Source organism: Macrobrachium nipponense, chromosome 35, assembly GCF_015104395.2.
Source record: "Macrobrachium nipponense isolate FS-2020 chromosome 35, ASM1510439v2, whole genome shotgun sequence".
NCBI classification, from domain to species: Eukaryota; Metazoa; Arthropoda; class Malacostraca; order Decapoda; family Palaemonidae; genus Macrobrachium; species Macrobrachium nipponense.
Window position 1 is genome coordinate 52,454,477 of NC_061096.1, and position 26,300 is coordinate 52,480,776.

Below are 26,300 nucleotides of genomic sequence, written 5' to 3' on the forward strand. Positions count from 1 at the left end.
CGAAGTGGGGCTGTTTGAGTAGATCTCTCCTTAACGGAAGAGATCTCGGATAATCCACTAGGTAGAACATCACCTCTGTGAACCAGATCGCTGCAGGCCAAAAGGGGGCGATTAAAGTCAACCTCGTCCCCTCCGATGCTGCAAATTTTCTCATCACCTCCCCCAGGATCTTGAAGGGGGAAAAGCGTAGAGATCCAGGCCCGTCCAATCCCATAGAAGGGCGTCTACTGCTACTGCTCCCGGATCGAGAACCGGGGAGCAATACAGAGGAAGTCTCGCCGTCCTTGACGTTGCAAAGATGTCCACTAAGGGGCATCCCCAAAGACCCCACAGTTCCTGGCATACTTCTTGATTGAGAGTCCACTCTGTCGGCAATAACTGTCCTTGTCGACTGAGGAGATCTGCCCGGACGTTCTCGACTCCGGCAATGAATCTTGTCAATATTGTGACTTCTCTCTCCTTTGCCCAAAGTAGGATCTCTTTCGCTAGAGTAAACAGGGAGCGAGAGTGTGTTCCTCCTTGTTTCTTCAAGTATGCCAGGGCTTGTGGTGTTGTCCGAGTTGACTTGAACTACACGACGGGAGACTTTGTTCTGGAAGAACTGGAGCGCTAATTGAACCGCTGCCAGCTCTTTGAAGTTGATATGCCAGGTTACCTGTTACCTCTCCAGGTACCTGACCACTTCCTCCCCCCCTAGAGTTGCTCCCCACCCCATGGATGACGCGTCGGAGAACAACACTAGGTCGGGGTTCTGAAGCTTGAGGGATATGCCCTCTGACAGCTTCCACGGATCGAGCCACCATCTTAGATGGTTCTTCACCTCTTCCGAGATGCTTAACTTCATGTCGAAGTTGTCCTTTTCTGTCCAGCTGTCCGACAGAAAGAACTGAAGAGGTCGGAGGTGTAGCCTCCCCAGGGAAACAAACTTCTCCCAGCGAGGAAATGGTCCCCAGCAGACTCATCCATTCCCTCACCGAGCATGAATCCTTCCCTAGAAAGGCCGACACTTTTTCTATGCCTTGTTGCTGACGTTCCTGGGACGGAAAAGCCCGAAAAGCCACTGAATCCATCTGAATCCCCAGATACACGATGGACTGTGTTGGGGTCAGATGTGACTTTTCGAAGTTCACCAGAAGCCCCAGGGACGCAGCTAAAGACAGAGTCGTTTGCAAGTCCTTCAGGCACCGGGTCTGCGAGGAGGCTACGTATGAGCCAGTCGTCCAGATAGAGCGAGATTCTGATGTTGGAAAGATGGAGCCACCTCGCCACGTTCTTCATTAAGATGGTGAAGATCAAAGGGGCCGTACTCAGTCCGAAACAAAGAGCCCTGAATTAATTGAAAGACCTTCCTTTCAGTACGAACCGAAGAAGGTACTTCATCGATTGGGGATGTATCGGGACGTGAAAGTAGGCGTCCTGGAGGTCGAGTGATACCATCCAATCTCCGGGTCTTAAGGCCCCCAGAACTGACTGAGGTGTCTCCATCTTGAACCTCTGCTTCTCTATAAAGAGGTTTAGACGACTTACATCCAAGACGGGCCGCCACCCTCCCGATTGTTTCGGTACAAGAAATAATCTGTTGTAAAATCCTGGCGTTGCCAGGTCTAAAACCTGTTCCACTGCTCCCGTTTCTCGAGCATCTGCTCGAGCAGGTCGAAAAGTATCTTTCGCTTTGTTAGAGGATACGATGGGGACAAGTCCCTGGGAGTGGAAGTCAACGGGGGCGGCTTTATGAAAGGGATCTTGTAACCCTTCTCTATGACGTCGAGAGACCAGGTGTCTGCCTCTCTTACTCTCCAGGCTTCTGCAAACAACTGCAGCCTGGCTCCTACCGGTGAACTGAAGGCACGATCTCTCACTTCTTGCCCCTAGACTTGGAAGGGGCTCTACCTCTAGGAAGGCTTCTTCCTCGAGGAGACGATCTAGCGGAAGTCCCTCCACGAAAGGGCTTCTGCGTTTCTAAACGGTTTGGGCAATCCTGACCGACGTTGAAGGGCCAGCCGGACGTCTCGAAGACTGAGCCAACAGGTCTTGTGTGGCTTTCTCTTGCAGACTAACTGCCAGATCCTTCACCATAGCTTGGGGGAAGAGATGACTCGAGAAGGGAGCATACAAAAGTTCTGTCCTCTGTGCGGGAGAGACAGACTTAGCCGCAAAGTTGCAATAAAGCGACCTTTTCTTAAGAACCCCTGCTGAAAAATGAGAGGCTAACTCCTCTGAGCCATCCCTGACGGCCTTGTCCATGCATGACAATACACTGGACAGCTCCCCCAAGCTGATCGAGTCTGGCTTACGAGATTGGTTGTCTAAGGCTCCAAGACACCAGTCTAAGAAGTTGAATACCTCTAAGGACTTAAACAGTCCCTTCAAAAGATGGTCCAGTTCTGAAGTCGTCCAAGATACTTTAGCTGAGGCTAAAAGGGCCCTCCTTGAGGCATCAACCACGCTGGCGAAATCACCTTGAGCAGACGTAGGAACCTTCAATCCTAATTCCTCGCCTGTCTCATACCACATCCCTGCCTTACCGCTAAGTCTAGACGGAGGCAGGGCGAAAGTAGTCCTTCCTTTTGCTTTCCTAGACTCCATCCAGGCGTTAACCTTCCGGAAAGCTCTTCTAGTAGATAACGACGTCTTCATCTTCACGAAACCTGGAGACTTGCTTGTCTTCGACGACGAAAACTGAGAAGGAGGAGAAGGAGGAGCAGCAGGCTGGAAAGTATCGCCAAACGAATCACGAAGTAGTCGTGCCAAAACTTGATAATCTGACGATGCAGACGTAGCAGGTTGTTCTTCATCAACATCCTCAGAAGAACCGCTAAGTTCTCCTTCTTCCCTACCCGAGTGCAAATCCGAAGGAAGAGGCAGAAGTCCTTTAGCTCCAAGTCTCCTATCCGAACGATGAAGAGAAGACGAGGGTAACGGATCCTTAACAGTCACAGGATCAGGAATCACCTTTAGAGGCGAACGTGCCAAAGTCTCGGGAACAACATCCGAGTGACAGCGAACTTCCACATTCACGTCCACAGAGCTCTTACTAGAACGTCTACGAGCGTCCATCTGAGCATCCAACGTAGCGTTCTCTCGAGCGTCCAAATCAGCGTCCGACCGAGCGTCCAACAAAGAGACTCTTCTAACGTCTCGCGAAGCGTCCTTACGAACGTCCCGCGAAGAAACTTGATCAACTGCCCGACTAGCGAATCGTTGAGTGTCAACACTGTCATGTCGAAGAGGGGCCGAACGCATAGAAGTCCGTCCGACAGCTACAAAATCGTCGTCAGCAGAAGCGTCGAAGTCGGAACGCTGAGCGTCCTCTCTACGGGAAGAGAGAGGAGCATGTAGAGAACTCTCTCTAACCTGGCGTCTAACGTCACCTCTAGACGAACCCTGGGGAGCAAAACGAAGTCTAGAGGGCGAAAAATCAGAAGACGGGGACGAAAGAGGAGCCGTTGGAGAAGACTGCTTAGTTCTCTTGATAGGCAGTCTATCGTCTTTCCTTCGACGAGGAACCGACTCCTTCTGCTTCAGCAAAGCGTCCAGTTGCCGTTGGCAATTCAGCAATTGATGATCTCCGTCTGAGATGTCTCCTTATGCGGAGACGAGCTGCGCTTGTGAGAAGGAGAGGGGCGAGGGGACGCCTTCTTCCTTCTCCCAGGAACAGCCTTGGCTCTAGAGCGACTGGGGCGCTCGCGGGCGTCATCGTCGGATGACGTCCTAGACTTCTTCTGGGGCGGAAAAGCTACGCTTTCCGGAGAAGAATGCCACTCAGACAAAGCATGACGTGAAGCGTCAAGCTCTTGAAGAGTCCTCTTCAAAGGTCGCGAATCCGAACGAGATTCCCACCCCTTGCGCGGGGAGGACGCGTCGGAAGACGAGAAACAATCCTTCAGGATACGTGCTCGAGCACGCTCCTTAGCAGCCTGGGAAGCGTCCACAGGAACTGCTGAAGGGACGCCAGATCGGTGGGGGTTCCCCGTAACCCTCCTTCGGCCTTCGACATGCCCTCTCCCTGAGTCCTGGGAGTCCGGCAGAGGTCCCAGCCTAGAGGCGCTATAGGGCCGATCTGACGCCCCCTCCACTTCACTAGGGGCACTATCACTGCACTTATTTTGCCCGTTTTCAAGGGCAAGCACTTTAGATTCAAGCGTCTTCAAATGAATCCAGAATAAGCGAAAGGGCATTACCCTCCGCAGACACCACTTGAGGGCCCGAAGGCAACACTACGGGGTTAGGAGACACAAAATCTAAAGGAGGGTTAGAAGGGGATACATTAATACCCTGTCTGCTACCCGACTTACTCCTGGAGGAAGACCTCCTAATCCTATCACGTTCTAACTTATTAACGTAGGATTCATACGTCTTCCATTTTAAATTAAATATTTCCAAGCTTTCACACTCATTACAGCGCAAATCATATTTACATCTTGCCCCCTACACCCTTTACACAATGTGTGAGGATCAACCAAGGCTTTAGGAAGCCTAACCTTGCATTCCACTTTCGAGCACACCCTGGCGCTAGCCGAACTACATCCAGACATATTTAAGGAAAAAATCTAAGCCAAATTAAAAAAACAGTCCAAGTCACGTATGCCAAGCTATCGATCCAATCAAAAAACCAAAAAGTCAAGAGGATACTCAAGCAATGAAAAGTTTTCCAAAATCCTGAGGCGGAGGTGTGTAAACAGATGTTTACGACACCGGCGACAGAAGAAATCTGATAGAAAATGGGAATGGTTCCTGATACCCGCCTCCCAGCGGCGGGAATGGGTACTAACCACCCTAACTCCCACTACGTGTGTCGTAAGTTTTAGAAATTCTGTCGGACTTCAGAGAATACAGCTATATATATATCTGACAGGTAAGTTTCATGAACAAAAATCTATTTCTGGGCAGTGAACTGTGTCACCCAGTGACATAGTTCCTATAGCACTCATTTCTAAGGTATAAATGTTGCTAAATATACTAGAGAAAAAAGCTATATGGTTATGCCAGAGTTTTCTGGCTCGCTCACCCTTATTTAGGGTGTCGGTATGGAAACTGGGGCGTGTGAAACCACTATCAGAGGTCCCCTGCCATTTAGTCTCTTCCTTTCTCAATATCCATCGTCTACAGAGGAGCCGTTCCAGGCCATCTACCGCCCGCTACTGCTACAACTAGCGCCTGTTTATCATTCCTGTAGTAGCACCCAAGCTTGGGCCAGTTAGGGTGTGGAAAATAAGAGGGTGGGTTTCACTGGGCGACACAGGTCACTGCCCAGAAATAGATTTTTCCTTTGTCAAAATCCCTTTTCTGGGCCTAACCTGTGTCGTCCCGTGAAATAGTAACAGAGATTTGGCTCTACTAGCTTGGAATTGTAGTGTAAACCAGTTACTGGAAGGAAAATAAAATTATATAATTACTCCTAAGGTACTTTTTAATGAAAAGTTTCTTAATTCTAAAAGTTCAATAAAGTTCCTTAATTCTACTGAGATTTTTAATAATATCCTTAAATCTACAGTCCTTATCTAAATAATTAGGGTTCTACCACCCAAATCTGAAAGGATTAGATGAATTCCACACACCGATACAGGAAATTTATATACACATACTATATACAATTAGACATTTGTATGTACAAGCAAGAGTGATTATAAGTGCAGTCCAGGTGAAATCAAGGTCAATTTGTGCAACCCGGTAAACAACCAAAGCAAAGGTCAAGAATGCTAGCGAGGCAGGTAGGAGAGGAAGAACTAAAGAGAGAGATATAGGCTATTAAGTAGTGGCGTTTAAATACTGTCGGCGACTTCCAACCTGTATACTTTTTGAGATTGTCAAAGTTCATATGATGAAAGTAATTAACTGAGGTAGCTACCGCTCTAATATCATGTACATGCGGAATTGATTCCGGAGTGGCCTGTTTAATAAAATAGAGAATTTGTTGTCTGATTCCCTTTAGGGAGATGGTTCCACCATTCTCCCTAATGAATAAAGGGCCTGATGATTTCTTGGCAGTTCTGTTTAGATAGGCTCTTAGTGTTAACTGGACATAGAGATAAGTCCTGCGGAAGTGGGACAATCTTCCATGGGGACCACCTATTTTGTGGATCCTCATTTTTAGCCAAGAATTGACGATCTGGCAAAATCAAAACTTCTCCAGATGAGAGGAATTCAATGTGATCTGGTTCTCTGGAGAGGGCCGACAGTTCAGATATTCTGGCTCCTGATGCCAGACTTACTAAAAATAACATTTTCCTGAGAAGGGTTATATAAGAACATGATTTGTTATCAGCGTGTGAAGCTAGCTTAAGTACATCGTTTAAAAACCAGGAGACCGTCTGAGGTCTATTTACTGGTCTAAGTCTAGCACAAGCTCTGGAGATAGAAGAAAAATACGAATCTGTCAAATCAATGTTAAATCCAAATTGAAATATTTTCTTTAATGCAGATTTGGTTGTGGTAATAGTACTAGCTGCTAGGCCTTTTTCGAACAGGGTTCTGAAAAAGGTAATCGCCAGATTCGTAGTCATGGTTTGTACCTTTGTGCCTTTCAAAAAGGTGGCTAGCTTCTTTACTGCTCAATCGTATTGACGCAGTGTAGATTCTCGTTTGTCTGATTCGAGAAACAGAATGTTTTGAGGATCAATGTTAGCATCTTTTTGTGCCACAAACTTCATAAAGTCCATAAAGTTAGGGCTTTCTGAATCCCTGAGGAAGCGGACACAGTCCGCGTTTGTACCAACTGCATCAATCTGGGATTGGGGATCTGCCGGGGCCAGAGTCCCAATTCCACTAGTAGTGGGAACCAATTGCTCTTGGGCCAGTTGGGAGCCACTAGTGCAACCTGTCCTTTGAAAGATCTGAGTTTGTTCAGAACTTTCAGTAATAGGTTTATCGGGGGAATAGATAAATTTTCTTCTAAGTGTTCCAGTCTATTGCCATAGCGTCCGTGGCATATGCCAGAGGGTCCAGATTGAAAGCCACATAACATGTCAGTTTGTGGTTTGATTCTGTGGCAAAGAGATCTATTTGAAGCCCTGGCACTTGTTGGCAGATCCATTTGAATGATTTTCCGTCAAGGGACCATTCCGATTCCAGCGGAATTGTCCTTGACAATGCATCTGCTACTACATTCCTTACTCCCGCTAGGTGAGTGGCTGACAGGTGCCATTGGTTCCTTGTTGCTAAGGTAAATATCGCTACCATTACGTGATTTAAATGGCTTGACTTGGAGCCTCCTCTGTTTATACAGTGGACTACTACCGCACTGTCTAGTACTAATTTGATATGGATTTTCTTTGCTGCTGAGAGTTTCTTCAGGGTCAGAAACACTGCCACGGCCTCCAGTACATTGATATGCAGCTGGCGGAATGTTACTGACCAAGTCCCTTGTACTATTTTGTACTGGGAGTATCCCCCCCAGCCACTTAGGGAGGCATCCACGTGAACTACCAGGGCTGGGGAAGGAAACTGTAATGGTATTGATTTTGTCAGGCTCTTGACTTCTGTCCAGGGACGGAGTCTCTTCCGTAGGATCGGCGGAATCCGGGATACTTTGTCCCGAGATTTCCTGTTTGCTCTGGATCGCCAGACCCGGTTTATATCCTTGAGTTTGGCTTTCAATAGCACGTCTGTAACTGATGCAAATTGGAGTGAACCTAGAATCCTTTCTTGGTTCCACCGGGACGTCTGTTTGCCCTTGAGGAATTGTCTTGTAGCTCTTGCTATTTCTCTGCGTTTCGCTGGCGGAATTGATAAGTTGTATGCGTTCAGGTCCCATTGTATCCCCAACCACTGAAAACATGGCGCCGGAGTCAGCCGGGATTTGTCCCTGTTTATCTGGAATCCCAGGTATTCCAGAAAACTTATCACTTTGGCTGTTGCTTTGCGGCATTCTTCGGCCTCCGGGGCCCAAATGAGCCAATCGTCTAGATAGGCTACTAGCATTATCCCTTGTGTCCTTAATTCTTGGACCACTGTTTCTGCTAGCTTTGTAAATATTCTGGGCGCTATGTTGAGCCCAAATGGCATTACTTTGAAGGCATAAGCCTTCTTTCCTAGTCTGAAGCCTAGGAAGGGGCGGAAGTGTCTTGCTACTGTGACATGATAGTAGGCATCTGTAAGATCTATAGAGGTGGTGACGGCCCCACAGTCAGCATACGGAACTTGTCGCAATGAATGAATGAGTTTAGATGGGAGAAGTCTAGGATTATTCTTAGTTTGTGTGAGCCTTTCTTTGGAACGCTGGACAAGCGCCCATGAAATTTTAAATGTCTGACTTCTGACACTACTTTCTTCCGAAACAGGTCTTGGGTGTATTCTATCAAGTCTGCCGTTGGTTCCTGGTAAAATCTGGTTGATGGAGGAGGCCCTTCTTTCCAACTCCATCCCAGACCTTTTGCTACAATACTGTGGGCCCAAGTGCTGAACCTCCAACGGTTCCGGAAGAGGTACAGCCTCCCTCCTACCTGGGGAGCCTCACTGGTTGGCAGATGGACGGCTTCCTCGGCCTCCCCGGAAGCCTTTGCCTCGACCAGAAGCTCTTCCGCCACCCCTATGCCAGAAAGCTCCTCTAGCTCGGCTACCTCTGGCGAACCTATTGTACCCTTGAAAGGCCTCTTGGGTTTCAAAGGTAGCATTGAAGGCTGGGGAGGTAGAGAAAGAGATTGAACTTTGTGGCTGCTGAGTGGGTTGACTCAGAAGCACAAATTGTTATTGTGGTTTTGCTTTCAAGGTGGAGGGCTGGTTCAACTGGGCCACCGGGACAGCTTGGACCACCGCTTGAGGTTGAGCAGACAGGAAGGGCTGGAACTTCCTTGGCCGTTTCTTGTCCCTAGAATGCGTTCTAGAGGACTTACACTTCCTCTTTGTAATGAGTCCCCAGCGTATCCTCAGGCTTTGGTTAAGTCTGGCTACCTCCCCGAGAACTTCGTTAACGACGGACTCAGGGAAGAGATTCGGTCCCCAGATGGAGGATTTAATGAGCTTATTGGGCTCATGCTGGATGGAAGCGTCCGACAAGACGTGCTTCCTGCAGTTTCGTCTGGCCACTGCAAAGTCATAAAGGTCACACTGTACGGTGTGAAGGTGTGACTTTGTTAAAATCTTAAATAGTGGCTCCTCCGCATACACCAAGGACGTCATTTCTGTCATGGTGGCAGAGTTGAGGGACCTGCTCAGCCTGCACCTTGCGTCATACTCAGCTTTGACTAAGGTGTCGGGGAGTCTAGGAAGCCACTCACTAAACTGTGTTGTAGCACAGTCTGGGCTAAGCTTACCCACCAAGAAAGTTGCGGGGGCATCAACCCAATACTCCGTGCCTCCGTGGAGCAGAAGGGAAGGTAACTCTGTCTCCTGGAGTTGCGGCATAGGTTTGTCTTCCGTGGCCGCTTGTAGCGTTAGCTCAGCCACTTTGGAGAGGCATGGGGTAGGAGTGTCATCACTCACTACAAACATTGCAAAGGGGCTTTTGTGGGGTGTCAACTTTGTGTTGACACTCCCACTCTGTCAAGTTAGGGACCCAGGCTTGTTGGGCCTGGTCCCTAGGGTAGATGACGGTCTCCTTTGGGACCTTATCTTCCCTTATCATTGCCTCTTCCGTCAACCAGGCATAGCCCATGAAGGGGAACTGGAGATCTGGCAGGTAGAACTCAAAGTCTTCTACCCGCCGGGTTCCGCATCCCTCTATTGTGAGCATACCCTCCGAGAACAGGGCGTATGCTGCTGGCCTCCAAAGGTTGTTGTTATTAAATGGAGGCAGCTTTGAGGAGTCCGGCATCGACAGGGGTTGTCTAACTTGCCTGGACTGAGGTAGTCCCGCCGCCAGGTTTTCCTGGATACCCGCCACTAGGGTCTCCTGGTTCATCATCCTCTCCGTCAGGGACTGGATGGACAGCTGAGACATAATCTCTTGGAACTTGGTTTGTACCAAGTTCCCCATCTGCTCCATCATTATAGAGGAGAAAGCCGCCGGGTCAAAGCTAGGTTCCTGGGCCCTAGATTTTGAGCCTCTCGCTCTCGACCCCTGTTGAGGGGGAGTAGCTCTTGCGGTGTCCGCCATGGGTTTGGAAGCCGATGGCGTACTGGCGCGGCTGGTCTTAGGTTTTGGCTTAGGCAGGGACTTCTTAATAGCCTTTAAGGTGTCAGTGGATTTCACCTTCAGGATCACCAAGCCCGACTTAGGTCTAACAGACTGGGGCTTTCCGGTGAATCCCTGGAAAGAAGAAGAATTAGAGGATTGAGATGGGCTAAAGGACAAGCCTTTAGCCCCTACACTACCTGCCTCAACAACATTCTTACCTCCGCCCTGGTCGTCAACAACCATGGGCTCGCGGTCTAGGTTCATGGCCACCACATCTCCCAATACTTCTTCGCCGAAACCCTCCGTGTCTTCCAGCAAAGGCGTGGTCTCTGTCCGGATCCTGGCAATGATAGGGGCCGCCACCTCAGCCTCTACAGCTGCCGACCTCTTTGCTCCGGGGTAGAAGAGAGAGGCCATCTCCTCGGTCAGCATGTAGGGCTGCTTGGCCTTGACATTCCTGCCAAAGCCACCGACCCATGCCTTCAGGGTTGTCCGAGCCGCATCCTTGACGGCTTGAGGGTTCTGTAAGAGATAATTATCTCAATCACTAACCTAGATGCTACCTACTTAGTCTAGAATGTATCATTATGACTTTATTCAATATAACTCTCATTGTATCATTCTGAGAATGGTACGTACCGACTCAGAAGTGAGATCACTCACAAGCCCGTAGCAAATCTCGCATCCATCCGGGTGCCACACCAACAGGGATCCCACCATGACCGCACATCCAGCATGAGATCGGCAGACCTCATGCCTGCACGGTTCTTGCAGTACGACCGTGCACGCCGTCTCCAAGCAACGCCCCATCTGTAAGTTGATTGACACATGAGTATCACTAATTGGACCCACTGGAGATGTATCCGGTGGGGCATGCATCGCAACTCTACTGTCACCGGAGTTGACTCCGGTGGAGCGTGTGTCTAATAATATTTGTATTTCACTAGCTCCGGTGCCTAGTTTTCGTTCTTGTCATGAAATTAAGGTTTTAGGCCTGGTACAGACAGAGCAGGGGAGGGATGAACCTGGCCTGACTCCGCTGGCACCGGAGACACATAATCTAGTCGAATAAGATTGTCTCAAGCCCACTCTCCGTCCCCACCGGAGTGCGGTATGGAGTAAAAAACCAAGAAGATAAAAACCAGGCAAGGGAGCTAGTGATAATAACATAGTACTTTGGTTCTGAATACCCGGCGGAGTAGGAATGTCCGCCGTAGTAAACGAACCCGAAGAATAGTACATCAACTTATCTTACTTAAGTAATTGAAAATACTAATATCTATACATGCACGTAAGAAAACTGCTCTAATCGTTGTACAACATTCCTAGCGCAGTATCCCCTTCCACCTAGCTATCTTTATCTCCGGGTCCGACTATATGAGAGCAGATCAGGGAATCGGTAAACTTTAGCCTGTATCTGATCGAATAAGGGATCGTAGCTATTTGCATAGCCGATGCCTTCTGGTCGGGGTCCTGGTTCTGCCGGGGCAGGAGGATAGGTATGGTGAAGTAGGGCTGCGGATAGGGAACGCGATTATAGTGACACGTGGAGTGTGCCATCCCGACGAGCCAGGTGGCCAGTCAAGGCTCGCCGGGGTGGGCACCCCCCTGTACCACCCACACTGAGCATGACGCGGTGGACCTACCCCCCCGACCGAACTCCCCAACCCTCCCCCCTTATGCGAGGGCTCGGGTCGGCTACATGGAGTAGCGTGAGGCGAGCCGCGTCCCCCACCGAGGTGGGGACAGGGGGAGGGAGGTCGACCAGAGGAGTGACCCACACGCGATCAGTTGGCGCCGCTACCGGCCAGGTGGGCAACCAAGCAGTAGGCTGGCCCCACTGAACAGGAGCAGAAGGCCTATAGGCCTACTATAACATGCAAAGCGCGCAAAATAACACATATTTCATAATCACTAGGATAAAAGAATTACAACTCGTCCTGACACCGGGGAAGAGGGAGAGGGATAGAGAGAGAGAGGGATGGGGTAATGAGTCCTCTCGAGCGGCTGCCTAACCTTAGCAAATTGTAACGATCTGAACAGGTTGGACAGGAAGGTTCTGAGCAGCTAGCCTAACCCGCCAAATCGGCTTTTATAACCGACCTGGCTAAGAAGACCAGGGTGGCTCACGGACCATCATAGGCTACGGTAAGGGCCGAAGCCCTCCCGCATAAGGGCAAAAAGTCTCTTATTTAAGAGGCTAATATTAAGTAAAATATAATACAGCATCCAGCCATTCATTGGTTGGAAGACAACATACAGGATGTATAACAGGAATCCCATACCTAGGCTACCCTTCGAGAGCATGCGGCTCGGTTCGGTAGGCTAGAATCCCCCGCATACAGACATAAAGTACAACGTCAGGAATAATATATATATATATATATATATATATATATATATATATATATATATATATATATATATTTACTGCTCTTTTTTTAATCTTTTTTAGACTTTAGTTTGTGAATTCCTTTTAACTTTATATGATTTTAATATGTCTTTGGTGTATTTTATTCCACAGACCTGATGAAATGCACACAGTTGTGCGAAACGTCTCATATGAAATAACTTGGCCTTTTTTTTAAATATAGTATCATGGACTCCTTCTGGCCTTTTTATAATTTGAATCTGAATGCTGAAGCATAATATATATATATATATAGATATAAATTTAAAAAAAATAATATATATATAATAATTATAATATATATAATATATATATACATGGGTATATAGTATATATATACTATATATATATATATTACTAACTGAAAAAACTGCTAATCTATCCAAAAAAAAGGTGACTCCAATTAGTATGGGGGACCAATTGGGTGCCGATATGAGCGTAAATATACGCGGGTAGTGATGCCCGAATGGCTGACTGGGAGCGGCGTCATGCCATCTCCCGTTCGTTACCAAAATAAACATATATATAAAGACCATCACTACCCTAAAACATGACCACATATTAGTTGTAGTACTCAACTTAGATGCAGCAGTATCCTGATGATCAGACATCTTCAAGAAAAGGGAAGGCTCCTCTGTAGACGAGGGATATTGAGAAAGGAAGAGACTAAATGGCAGGGGACCTCTGATAGTGGTTTCACACGCCCCAGTTTCCATACCGACACCCTAAATAAGGGTGAGAGAGCCAGGAAACTCTGGCATAACCATATAGCTTTTTTCTCTAGTGTATATTTAGCAATATTTATACCTTAGAAATGAGTGCTATAGGAACTATTTCATGGGACGACACAGGTTAGGCCCAGAAATCACGATAAATAGAAAAAAAACCACGTTCGGTCAAATTTGACTCTACCGAAATGGTCGAAAAACGCAATTGTAAGCTAAAACTCTTACAGTCTAGTAATATTCAGTCATTTATCTTCATTTTGAAACAAATTCGAAGTCTCTAACACAATATTTAGATTTATGGTGAATTAAAAAAAAAACCTTTCCTTCCCTCCGCGTGCGGATTCTCCGCCGCAAATCTCCGAAATGCGTACGTTGCATTCTCGTAATATTTGCTCTGTTTCATATTAGGCATTTCATAGAGTTTTATATATGAAAATGTGTGCAATTTCATGCAGAATACAACAAAAAATAATTGAAGGTTGTAGCTTTTCTCATTTTTGAAATATTTGCATATAAAAAAAATATATAACAAAAATTCGACATTTGGTCAACTTTAACTCATCTGAAATGGTCAAAAACTGCTATCGTAAGCTGAAACTCTTACCGTATAGTAATATTCAATTATTTATCTTCCTTTTGAAATGAATTGGAAGTCTCTAGAACAATATTTAGATTTCTGGGCTCAGCTCGTGTCGCTGCGCGAAATATCCTTTAATCTATTATTTCTAGGGTAAATGTACTAACACATACCAGAGAATAAATAAAATAAAGAAAAAGGTCAGTATAACTGACTCGCTCACCCTCCAAGAGGGTGTCGGTATGAACACTAGGCGAGTGAGACCACTACCACGAGCCAAATGTCAATAGAAATCTCCCACTACAAAAACCCTCCATGAGGGGGAGCCGAAACCCAACCCCCAGAGTGAGCAGCTCGTACTACTACTACTCCATCCCATGCTGCCGACTGCTGCGCCTCTGGGTAGCCATCCTTTTCAGTTAGCGCACACGAGTCACACGTGCTATTTTTCTCTCTGTGTTTTTTTGTGCCCTTTCGTTGGATTTATCTATAATGGAGCGTGCAGCTATCGCAGCAGCTAAGTTAAGTACTCAGTATTTATGGTTAGTTGGTTGTTTTTTTCCGGCCCTGAGACAGTATTTTGCCGTTTTTTAGGTATAAATACGAACTCTGGGTCGGAAGCATGGCAGCATGGTTCTGCCTCGTGGTGGGTTCGTTCTTGGTCTCCCATACCTAGAACATCCCCTTATCTATGTACCACGCTCTATATTAATTATCCGTTTTTACTTAGGGTACTGTCTACTCAGGTTTTGTCATGCATGCATGTCATTTTTTACCTTATGTAGGGCTTCTTCTTTCCAGAACCCCTAGTCCCGGCTCTTAGTATCGGCCCCTGACTAGCTTTGGAGTGGTAACTTACCTTCCGGGTTAGTTCGTACACTCCTGGATTTTTTCTCCTACTATATTGCTTTCTTTCTTTTATTTTTATTTAATTGTATCATGTATTTTGTTATGGTTAGGTTAGTTAGGCGTCTGGCTTAGCCTAGGTCCTGGCTCATTGAGCCTATACTACCGCTCATCAGTTCGGTTGCTTCCCTATAGCATCTCTCTGATCAGTTGGTTTTGGCCCAGTGGGCCTATATGCTACTGCTTTTCAGTTCAGTTGCTTCCCGATAGCATCTCTCTGATCAGTTGGTTTGTCCTAGGCTTAGTTGTCTTGTTTTGGTCTTACCGCCTCGTGGTCACTACGCGATCACGAGGCAGCCAGACGCCTGCCCAGTCACCCTTCCCCCCCCTCCCGCTCTTCCATAGAGGTCCCTGGGGAAGGGTTGGGTGGGTTACCCCCCCCCGTTTTTTCTGCCCCCAATAGCTCCCGCTCACCAAAAATACCGAGCCCTGCCTCCCTCGTCTCACCCCCCAGGCGGAGGGGCTAGGGAGACGGGACAGACCCAGACTGGACTCGACCTCTCCGGCTTCTCGGTCCGGCCGGGTGGTAATGTGGTGGGTGGGGGGTACTGGCCTTTCCCCCCCCCCCCATCCGTTGCTTCCTTGTCGCTCCGTGTTAGCTCGAGCCTGTATGTCTTCTCGCTCTTTCCCACCTTACTAGGGCTCCTTTCCTGATCGGAGTCCTGGCATCCAGCGGAAAGATGTTAGTCCACCCAGTAGAGTGGACCGGAACATACAGTGGGTCCCTGCTAACCTTACCGTATTGCTGAGTTACTACACTCCGCTACGCACTGGACTGGTCCGGTTCGTTTTTGAGGTTTTTTTGAGGTTTAAGTAAGTGTTTTAGATTAACTATAAGTTTTTTTATCTTAAGTACCTTTAAACCTTCCCCCCCTCCCTTACGTGTCTTTACCGGAATCTCTCCCGGGATTATAGCCTATTCAGGCGAAGCAGGGAGGGGTTATGCCCAATTTTTTCCGAGCTCCGGCATGCAACGGAGTTCTTCTGTCCTTTAGCCTGTAAGTGATATTCTTTAAGATACTCATGTGTCTTCCCACTTACAGGCCACCAACTGTGAGCATCCGGGATGCGCCGCCACACTTCACAGGACCCATGTGGACACGAAGTTTGCCGGTTCCCATGCTCCATGCGCGACTCCGCACGGGGACATCCAGGTCCTGGTACCATGAGACGTGTACCATATGTTACGATTCTGGTGAGCCAGCTTTAGAAGGGGTAAGTATTCCATCTCCGGTAGCTGCTCCGCTTCTGTTTTAGTGCTTAAGTTTTCATCATTCACTTTAATTAAGGCATCTAAGTTTAAGTTATACTTTAAGTTTTAGTTTTAAGTGATTCTTAAATCTAATCTACGCCCTCTCTTCCAGGCGCCGGCAGTGAGGGATACCGCACTGGCAACCCTGCGGGCCTGGGTCGGCGGTTTTGGGAAGAACGCCGCCAAGGGTATGCCCTACATCTTAGAGAAGCGGTTGGCGGTGTTAATCTTCCCCGGAGGCAAGGCGACAGATACGTCGACCCAGTAGAGGCGGGCCCCGACTATCGCCTTCATCCAACAACAGCTGGCTGCCTCATTAACTGACCAAGACCAGGATATCTCCACGGACGTCGCGACTTTAGATATTAATGTGGAACCTATGGTAGGTGTAGACGGACCTGTTGGTCGAGGTAGGTAAGGTGGACACCCAAGGGTCACCTTGGGCGTAACTGTTTCTTCTACTCCTGCAACCTCTTCCATCCTTCCAAGGAATTTTCAGGTGATGAATTGTATACTCCTCCTGACGCTTCGGTTAGACCTAAGGTCAGGGTCAAGCAGTGAATCCTTGAACTAAGACGTCGTCGTCGTCCAAGAAGACGACTTCGGCTTCATCCTCCTCGTGTAAGTCTCCGGCTGGGAATCCCGGAGCAGACAGGTCTAAAGCTTCTAGCTCCGGCTCTAAGTCCTCGAGGAGTAAATCCTCCAGAGAGAGATCTCGCACTCCGGCAGAGTCACCAGTTTTCCGCTACCCTTGGTTCCGATTCAGAGCCCACCCCCCTCCACCTCCGCAGCAGCTCCGGCCTTGGACTCCAATGCTGGCCTGTTGCAACAGGTGGGCGACTGGTTGGGTCCTAAAGAGTAGCATGGAACAAATGATCTCTCGATTGTCGGATAGGATTACTTCCCAGGACTCATTATAGCCGGACTGAGAGAAGCCCCTCTAGCCTCTCCTCCACTTTCCAAATACGAGGGGGAACTCAGCTTCCTCCGTATGACTCACTACCTCCGTTCTCGATGAACAATCCAATGGAGAGTAGCGTCATACGGCCCCCTTCCAAGAGACGGTCCTCATTTTCTATACCGGAATTTGGAACTCGAAGGATAGAGGACTTCGAGTTCTACCCGGAAGACCTCCAGCCTCCGTTCATAGGCTACGCAAGGCTTACAGCTTCAGCCATGGTTCGGGATGATAGGGTACCAAAGGAGAACAGTCCTCTATTCACGAGACCAGGCTCAGAGAGAATGGCTCAGGTGTTTAGAGGACATGGATTGTTCTAATACCAAGATACAACCTTTTAAGAGTCCCTTTACCATTTTCACAATGGATGAGAGTACCCCGCTCCCGTTCCTGACAAAGATCGCGAGGTCTACCATCCCAGCGGCCAGAAGGGGGAACCCATGCCTCAATTGAAGGAAGCAGATCCCACATCTCCGTTACTCCCCTCAGCCGGAGAATTGTGGGAAGACTTGCCGAAACACCTTCTCAGCTGGCAAAACTCAAACCGACTGTGCTATGGAGCAGTTTGGTTGAAAAGCTACCCAGGCTCCCAGATAGCCTTATTCAGGCTGAATTTGACGCGAAATCGCGATTAGCCAGGTCAATTAACTCTATGGCTATGACCGAGGTAGCAACCATAGCCTATGGCTCAGAACCTGCTTTTTAAGCTCCATGAACCCAAATCCCTGACTCAAACGGTACAGTCGGATATGTTTTTGAGTTTTGCCACTGCTAGAAACGAATTGTAAGGAAGCATGTCCTACAAGAGGCAACCATTCGGCATGAGGCCGAATAGGTTACTCTCGTCTAACATCTGGGGAGCAGATCTCTTCCCAGAAGCTATGGTGAAGGAAGTCCAGTCAGAGGCTACGAGGCTGAACCAGAGCCCTTAAGGACCGTTGGGGCCTTACGGCTAAGAGGAGGCAAGACCTAACACCTAAAGGTAAGGGACAGAGGAAACCTAGGCGTTTCCAACCTTACCAGAAAAAGCAGCCACGCTTTCCTCAGCAAGTTCCCAGCGGTGGCCCTTAGTGCAAAACAGCCCAACCTTCCACTTCTAAAGCTCAATCACAGCCAATTTATGTGATATCCCCTCAGCCTCAGCCTCCACCTCTTACGCCATCTCTCCAGCTTACAAATCAAACCTTCGAGAGTCAAGCTTCACAGAAGTATGACCGCTCGGGTAAGGGAGGCAGAGGTAAGCGTTCCTTTCGTGGAGAGGATCGGGAGGCCCCTTTAATAGGGGAAAGCACTTCAGAAGGAGGCCGAGGCGGTTACCAGAACCAATGAAGAACTTCAGGTAGGAGGGAGGCTGTTTCACTTTCGCCACCGGTGGGTACTTCAGCGAATGGGCTCAGAGCATAGTGTCAAAAGGCCTGGGTTGGAGCTGGTTGACGAACCCACCTCCATCCAGACCTTTCCGTCAACTTCCTTCCAAGGAATTGACAGAGTACGCGGAGGACCTCCTTCAGAAAGGAGCTATAGCGAGAGTCAAGAGCATTTTAAAATTTCAAAGGTCGCTTGTTCAGCGTGCCAAAGAAAAAGGCTCACAAAAAAGAAGGGTAATCTTAGACTTGTCCCGCTTAAACTTAAGCCATCCGCTGCGACAAGTTCAAGATGCTCACGATCTCGCAGGTGCGGACCTACTTCCCCGTGGGGCCGTCACCACCTCTATCGATCTACAGACGCCTACTATCATATCCCTATTGCAAGACACTTCGTCCGTATCTGGGTTTTCCAAGATAGGAGACCAGGCATTCTCCTTCAAGGTAGTTCCCTTCGGACTCAACGTGGCACCCAGGGTGTTCACGAAACTAGCGGAAGTGGTAGTGCAACAACTCAGGACACAAGTTTGGATTATGGTAGTAGCGTTATCTCGACGATTGGTTGAATCTGGGCTTCAACAGTCGAGGAATGCACAGAGCTACACTGAAAGTGATTCAGTTCCTGGAATATCTAGGCTTCAAGATAAACAGGACCAAGTCAAGACTCACTCCAGAGTCAAACTTTCAGTGGCTGGGCATTCAATGGAATCTATCCTCCCATACTCTGTCGATTCCATCAACCAAAAGGAAAGAAATAGCGAAGTCAGTCAAGCAATTTCTAAGTCACAAACTGGCGTCAAGGAGGGCTCAGGAGAGGATCCTGGGTTCTCTCCAGTTTGCATCAGTGACGATCGTCTTAATGAAAGCCAAACTGAAAGACCTAACCAGAATCTGGCGCTCACGAGCAAATGTCAGGTCCAGGGACAAAACTATCCTCAGTCCCCCCCCCCTCTGATTCTAAAGAATCGACTTCGGCCGTGGGCGAAAGTCAAGAATTTGTCAGTGTCAGTACCCCTTCAGTTCCCTCCACCAGGGATCACCATCCACACAGACGCGTACCCCTTAAGCGGTTGGGGAGGGTATTCCCCCCAGGTCAAAAAGGTTTCAAGGAACTTGTCACCTCAGTTCCGTCAGTTCCATATAAACGTACTGGAGGCAATGGCAGTGTTCTTGACTCTAAAAAGGTTGCGCCCACCAAAGTACTCCCACATAAAGCTAGTTCTGGACAGCGCAGTGGTAGTACATTGTATAAACATGGAGGTCTCCAAGTCACGTCATCTAAATCATGTCATGGTAGCCATCTTCTCCCTGGCAGACAAGTTTCGTTGGCATCTCTCCTCCACTCACATAGCTGGAGTGAGAAACGTCATAGCAGACGCGCTATCCCGATCAGTGCCCCTAGAGTCGGAATGGTCACTGGACAACAGTTCGTTCCAATGGATCCTTCAAAGAGTTCCAGGGCTACAGGTGGATCTCTTCGCATCTCAAGCGAATCACAAACTGCTGTGTTATGTAGCCCCCAACCTGGACCCTCTGGCCTATGCCACGGACGCCCTGGCTCTAGACTGGAACAACTGGAAGAAGATTTATTGTCTTTCCTCCAGTGAATCTTCTCATGAAAGTTTTAAACAAACTCAGGACATTCAAGGGTCAAGTGGCTCTAGTAGCCCCAGACTGCCGAAGAGCAATTGGTATCCCCTAATTCTGGAACTGGGCCTTCGTCCTCTTCGGATCCCCAATCCCAGGCTCTCCCAGTCAGTACAAACGAAGACCTGTGTTCGCTTTCCTCAGGGATTCTCAAAACCCTAACTTTAAAAAAATGGATTTCATGAAGTTTGCGGCAAAAAGAGATGCGAATATTGACCCTCAGAATATTCTCTTCTTGGATCCGATAAAAGGGATTCAACTTTGAGACAGTATGATGCTGCTGTCAAAAAGTTAGCAATCTTCCTGAGAGAATCAGAATATTAGGAATCATGACAGTTAATTCAGCTATATCCTTTTTCAGATCCTTATTTGAAAAGGTTTAGCAGCTAGCACGATTACGACAAACAAGTCAGCCTTGAAAAAGATATTTCAATTGTTGGGGTTAACATAGACTTGACGGATTCCTACTTCTCGTCTATTCCTAAGGCATGTGCTAGACTTAGACCTTTCTGTAAGGCCTACGTCAGTTTCATGTTCTTAATAAACGATGGTTCTAAAACTGGCTTCATGAAACCGATAATACACATGCTCGTTTATAATGCTCTTAAAGAAAAACCCTGTTTTTATTAAGCTTAGCTTCAGGAGCAAGAATTTCAGAACTGTCGGCTTTATCCAGAGATCCGGATCATATTCAATTCCTTCCCACAGGGGAAGTCCTACTTTCTCCGAACGTAGCTTTTTAGCAAAGAATGAAGATCCTTTGATGAGGTGGGAACCTTGGAAGGTACTACCCCTTCCACAAGATGATCTCTTTGCCCAGTTTCAACCTTACGAGCCTTTCTGTCCAGGACCTCCTCATCCTCATCGGGTCCCCTATTTAAGAGGGAAAAAGGTGGAACTTTATCCATTAAAGGCATCAGGCAACAAATCCTGTACTTTATTAAGCAAGCCAATCCTGACTCTTTCCCGAAAGCACATGATGTCAGGGCAGTAGCCACCTCAATTAAATTTATTTCCAACATATGAACTTCGATGAGTTGGAAAAAAGTATACCGGATGGAAATCGCCGACAGTGTTCAAACGTCATTACCTTAAGTCCTCCCTTGGAAGCTCTGAAATTTTCAGCAGTAGCAGCGGGTAACATAGTTTCCCCTGACTCTAGCTAATTTGTAGTAGAAGATTCAGTCCTCCTTTCTACCTGCCTCACCCAACAGTTCGTCTATTCCTGCCTTGTTCATTTACATTCACCTTGTGTCTTAGCTGCTTTTATGATGGTGTAGTGGGTGCCCCTTATTTTTTTTTGTTTGCTAGGGACACTCGCAGATGATTATAGATATTGATCTCATGGATGTTACCCCCTTATTTTTTATGCTAGGGGATACATCTTATTTATAATGGTTACGGGTTTTGTATATTAAGTCATATACATTCCTTATATATTATCATTGTTGATTAAATTGTTCATTTGATTAGTTTAATTGCTATTATATTTTTGATACATGCCTTTACACAGATACCATTTTGTTACATGTAAGCCATTTTACCTCTGTATATATGTAAATTACCTTATGTTAAGAAACATGATTAGAATTAAGTGTAATTTAAGCATATTTCTATTTTTGTATCTCTGTGTATATGTATCTTTTTAGCAATTATATTCTTTTTATATTTATTTTCTCTTTTATTTGAGACCTGTTCTGATTTATTTTATTACTTTTGTTTACAATCTTGTGCTATTTTTTTTTTTCTCTGGTACGATTTCGCGCAGCGACACGAGCTGAGCCCAGAAAAGGGATTTTGACGTAAGGAAAAAATCTATTTCTGGCGATTGGCTCGTGTCGCCAGCGAAATCCCACCCTACCCATCCCTTCGCCCAAGATTGTCTGCTAACTTCAGGATGGTCACCAGAGGCGCAGCAGTCGGCAGCATGGGATGGAGTAGTAGTAGTACGAGCTGCTCACTCTGTGGGTCGGCTCCCCTCATGGAGGGTTTTTGTAGTGGGAGATTTCTATTGGCATTTGGCTCGTGGTAGTGGTCTCACTCGCCTAGTGTTCATACCGACACCCTCTTGGAGGGTGAGCGAGTCAGTTATACTGACCTTTTTCTTTATTTTATTTATTCTCTGGTATGTGTTAGTACATTTACCCTAGAAATAATAGATTAAAGGATATTTCGCTGGCGACACGAGCCAATCGCCCAGAAATAGATTTTTCCTTACGTCAAAATCCCTTTTATGGATTTTTGAAAATAAATTTTTTTTATGTCCGCGCATTACGAATTCATGCATCATTTTGTGATAATATTTTCTCTGTGTTGCTTTGATCGTTTTACAATGTGTTACATACCAAAATGATCGCAATTTAGTGTACAATACAACAAAAAACAATTAACTCGTTAGCTTTAACCGTTTTGCTCACAGCGCGATTTGAATACAATTATATATGAAATTTTGTTTTTGCCCTATCATATATCGCATTATTTATATATGATAATAACTTTTTTTTTCATTTCTGATGGTTGCATACAAAACTTCAGGCAATGAAAAAAAAGGAGCAAAAAATGAACTCTTAATCTTGAAAACTAAGCGCGCTATGATTTAAAAAAAAATATATTTTTTCCGCTTCGGCGCTCACTCCGAGACCCCCTCGGTATACGGGAGACGATTTTTATTATACCCCTTGGGCGTTAAAGGGTTAAGTTAAAACAATGAAATTTGACTATCGTCATTCACAAGGATTAAGGCACAAGTAAAATAAAGAGAATTATTTATTCAGTAAAAAAAAATAATTTCATCATCAAAACCACCAACAGCAAATATAAAAACTCATTCCTTAATTAGTTGATATGACAACCTGTTAAAGAGAAATCATTCCATTCTCAGAATGACATCACATAAAAAAGCATGAGATTTCTACAAACAAAGTCATTCTAACCTTGTTCACGATAGCCTGGAGATCGAATGAGCATATCATCTGGTAGCATTTGTGCTTCGCTAACTTGTCTCCAAACCAGCTGTGGACAGTACTCCCTAACAATTGCACCTACCAAGTTACTTTCACCTTGTTAAAAGAAAAAAAAAAAAAATTTATATATATAAGTAAACATTTTCTAAGAATGAATTCACATAAATTTTCTATTTAAAATAAATCCAGGAGTTACACAGATTAAATATTTACAAGACACTGTGCAAAAGAATTGCATAGAATTAAAAAATCTTCTGATTGCTTTACTGATCATGAGAAGGCAATTGGCAGCAAACATGGACAAATATTATCAGTCTTGGGGGACTACGGTACTTAGCAGATGAAAAGTTACCACTGATGAAATATTGTCAAATGTATTTAGAGTAAATAGCAGGGTCCTATAAGGTAACAAAGGTGCTGCTTGCCCTTCTCATGGGTTTAGAAAAAAAAAAGTTGTTGGAGATGGAAGAAAGTTTAGATTGGAGTAATGATAGACCTAGAATATGCACATGCTACTTTAATAAGCAAAACACAAGATTCCCTAAGCTTGTCAGCAGAATGCATCATAAATCTATGAAAAACAGCAAGTAGGGTGAAGTGGGTGAATACCAACCGAGGGGGACCACCGACCGAAAACTGGTACGAAAACAATTTCAAATTTCGCACCGAAACTCACCACCAACACAGCAACCATCCCAGTGACCTACATGAAAGCAACAGGTTTACGCCATCATGACATCTGTGTTTATCAGATAAGAAAATTTATTTTTTGGATGTCTGTTGTAATTTTTCACACTTCTCATATGGTGTCTCACGTCCGTGAATATGGTGTGTTTGTTTCTAGTTAAGTTTCATTACGATACTTAGCCATATTGACATGTTATCAAGTGAAATGAAGTGTGTCCTTTTGAAGTGGCTGCCACAGCATTGTTTAAAAAAGAAAAAAAAAACATGGTGCGGGGACTACCAACCATAAACATGAGGGGAAACATTGACTGCCAACACAGATGCATGAATTATGAATATTTTGAAATATTTTTGAAGTTTTGAACATTTTGAAAATGTGAATATTTTTGAAATATGTACATAACAAAAAGTGGAACAATGTTTTTTTGTGCTAAGTTGAAGGAGATATTTAGTGATTTATGATGCAATATTAGTGTCATTATTATTTTAAAAACAGGAAATTTTTATTGGGTGAGTTCAACTTTACCTATTCATACTATGTCTGATCTCATTAAGTCTTTCTGATCTAGCCTACTGCCTTCTTGGAAGCCTGATTATCAGTGTAATTATGCTAAAAACAGGAAATTTGATTTTTGGGGGGTTCCCCCACCCGCCGCTCGGTGTTTCTCCACGTTAGGAGAACACTGACAGCGGTGACAGCAATGTTTAAAGTGTAAAATACGACATTTATTCTCTGAGCTGAGGATTTAGGAGAACGTATAACATAGGTGGGCAATGTTGTGTAGTTTGTTTTGGGCACACTGCGCACTCTTCTCAGGTACAAAATCAAATTTTTATGCAATTTTTTCTACTAATAGGTCAGTATTCCCACACCTCACCCTACAAAGGGATGAAATAACACTAGATGGAGACAGGATTAATTATGTAGAATCTTCTTAAAATAATTTGGAACAAAACTACCCATTGCAAGTCCTTTGAGTTGGATTTAAAATCAAATCCATTGATTGACATTTGATAGTAATTACTTTACTATCAGATTTTGGCAATCTGATAGTAAAGTATTCAGATGATGGCAGAACATAGTTAGAAATCACAAATTCAAGTCCATCTGAGATAATGATGAATACAGTCTTGATAATATTATCAACCCCAGCATGTTTATAATTGTTATTTAGCATATTTGTAAATAAGAAAGACTGAGTACTAAAGATAAAATAATCAATACATCATAACTATCCTATCCTAAACTTCTCGTAAATTTAACTCAACGTGAAACAACATTTTTAGGAGTTTGTAGACTTTTCCATTAGGCTTTTCTACCCACCCAACAAGAGTAACAAAACCAAGAACAACTACAAAATAGTTTGTAGGGTTACTCTACAGGTAAACTTAACTAACCAATATAATAGTCAAGGCAAAATGAAATACGTACCAGAACAAAATATACTACTCATATTTAACAAATTGAACTTTGGTTTCAAATTTTCACTTTCATATTACCAACATTGAATGCCAATAAAAATAATGTAACTTTAATAAAACATAAATTAATGTTCATTTTAAGAACGTTGACTTTCATGTGAAAAAATTGAACTTCATATGAATATTGTTGAGCTTCATATGAAAACAGTTTAACTGCCAATTAACACATTACTTTCCACATTATAACAAGTGATCCTCAATTTAAAAATACCTGTAATTCAAATTGCAAACTTTGTCTGTCAATTTTAAAACTTAAAAAAACAAAATCATTTAAATAATGTTGTGAATGTGGTTTGCGAGATTTTCAAAATACGTAATGTTATCGAAACATTTAAAAATCTGAAACCTTGATAATGACAAATATTTTGTTCCCAATAATTGTAAATTATATAGTCTTAGAAACTGCTAATCATTGAATATCCACATTTTAAAAAATATATAATATCGAGAACACGGAATTGTCATTTCTCCAAATATTTCCCAATTTATCGAATCTCGAGTATTACAAAAAGTAACCTCCAAATTATAAAATCAGTAATTCTATATCATCCTTCCATTTCTGATCTCATATGTATATATATACGTACTGTGTATATATATATATATATATATATATATATATATATATATATATATATACAGGCGGCCCTCGGTTAGCGGCAGGGTTCCGTTCCTGCCACCGACGCCAAGCGATTTTCGACGCTGAGCGATTTTAAAGCCTACGGCCGCCGCACTACCTTCTTTCGTAACTCTAGACCAGTCAGAGGCACCGTAATCCCACAACGGCGCAATAAGTAAAATTATATTCATGCAGTATAGTACTATATAATTTACTGTACAGTACATGTGGGTGTCTAGAGTAGTAAAGATATAATAAAGTTTATACAGTGTACAGGTATCTGTAGTGTTCAGGTTACGATCATTAGTTTACGATAGTTCGATTTTATGAGAGATCAAATTACAATGGCCTAACTTTATCCATCTTCTAGTTACATAAGTTCAATAACAGCAAAAGAGAATGGTGAAAGTATGGTTTTAACGTTATACTCGTTGCGTGAACGTGTACAACCGAACGAGAAAACGACTTTTTTTTTTTCTAAGTACAACCGAACTGGATAACATCTGTTTGGCTTGTATTTCGATCATCGTACTATAGTGCAACATTACCGTATTTGTTATAAATGGCGTTATGTATAGAATAGAACTGAGATATCTTAATGTAATAACTTTATTCGCTATAGATCAGAGATCAATATAGATTAAAGATCAATC

General features: G+C 45.0%; 1 protein-coding gene across 1 annotated transcript in view; it reads right to left on the bottom strand.

Moving 5' to 3' along the window:
- The window catches only part of LOC135208767 (uncharacterized), a 97,349-nt gene that overhangs the window by 25,278 nt on the left and 45,771 nt on the right, over positions 1 to 26,300 (bottom strand). The window contains exon 4 of the mRNA XM_064241280.1: positions 22,830 to 22,955. Within this exon, the coding sequence (XP_064097350.1) occupies positions 22,830 to 22,955 (126 nt within the window). The remainder of the gene's footprint in view (positions 1 to 22,829; positions 22,956 to 26,300) is intronic.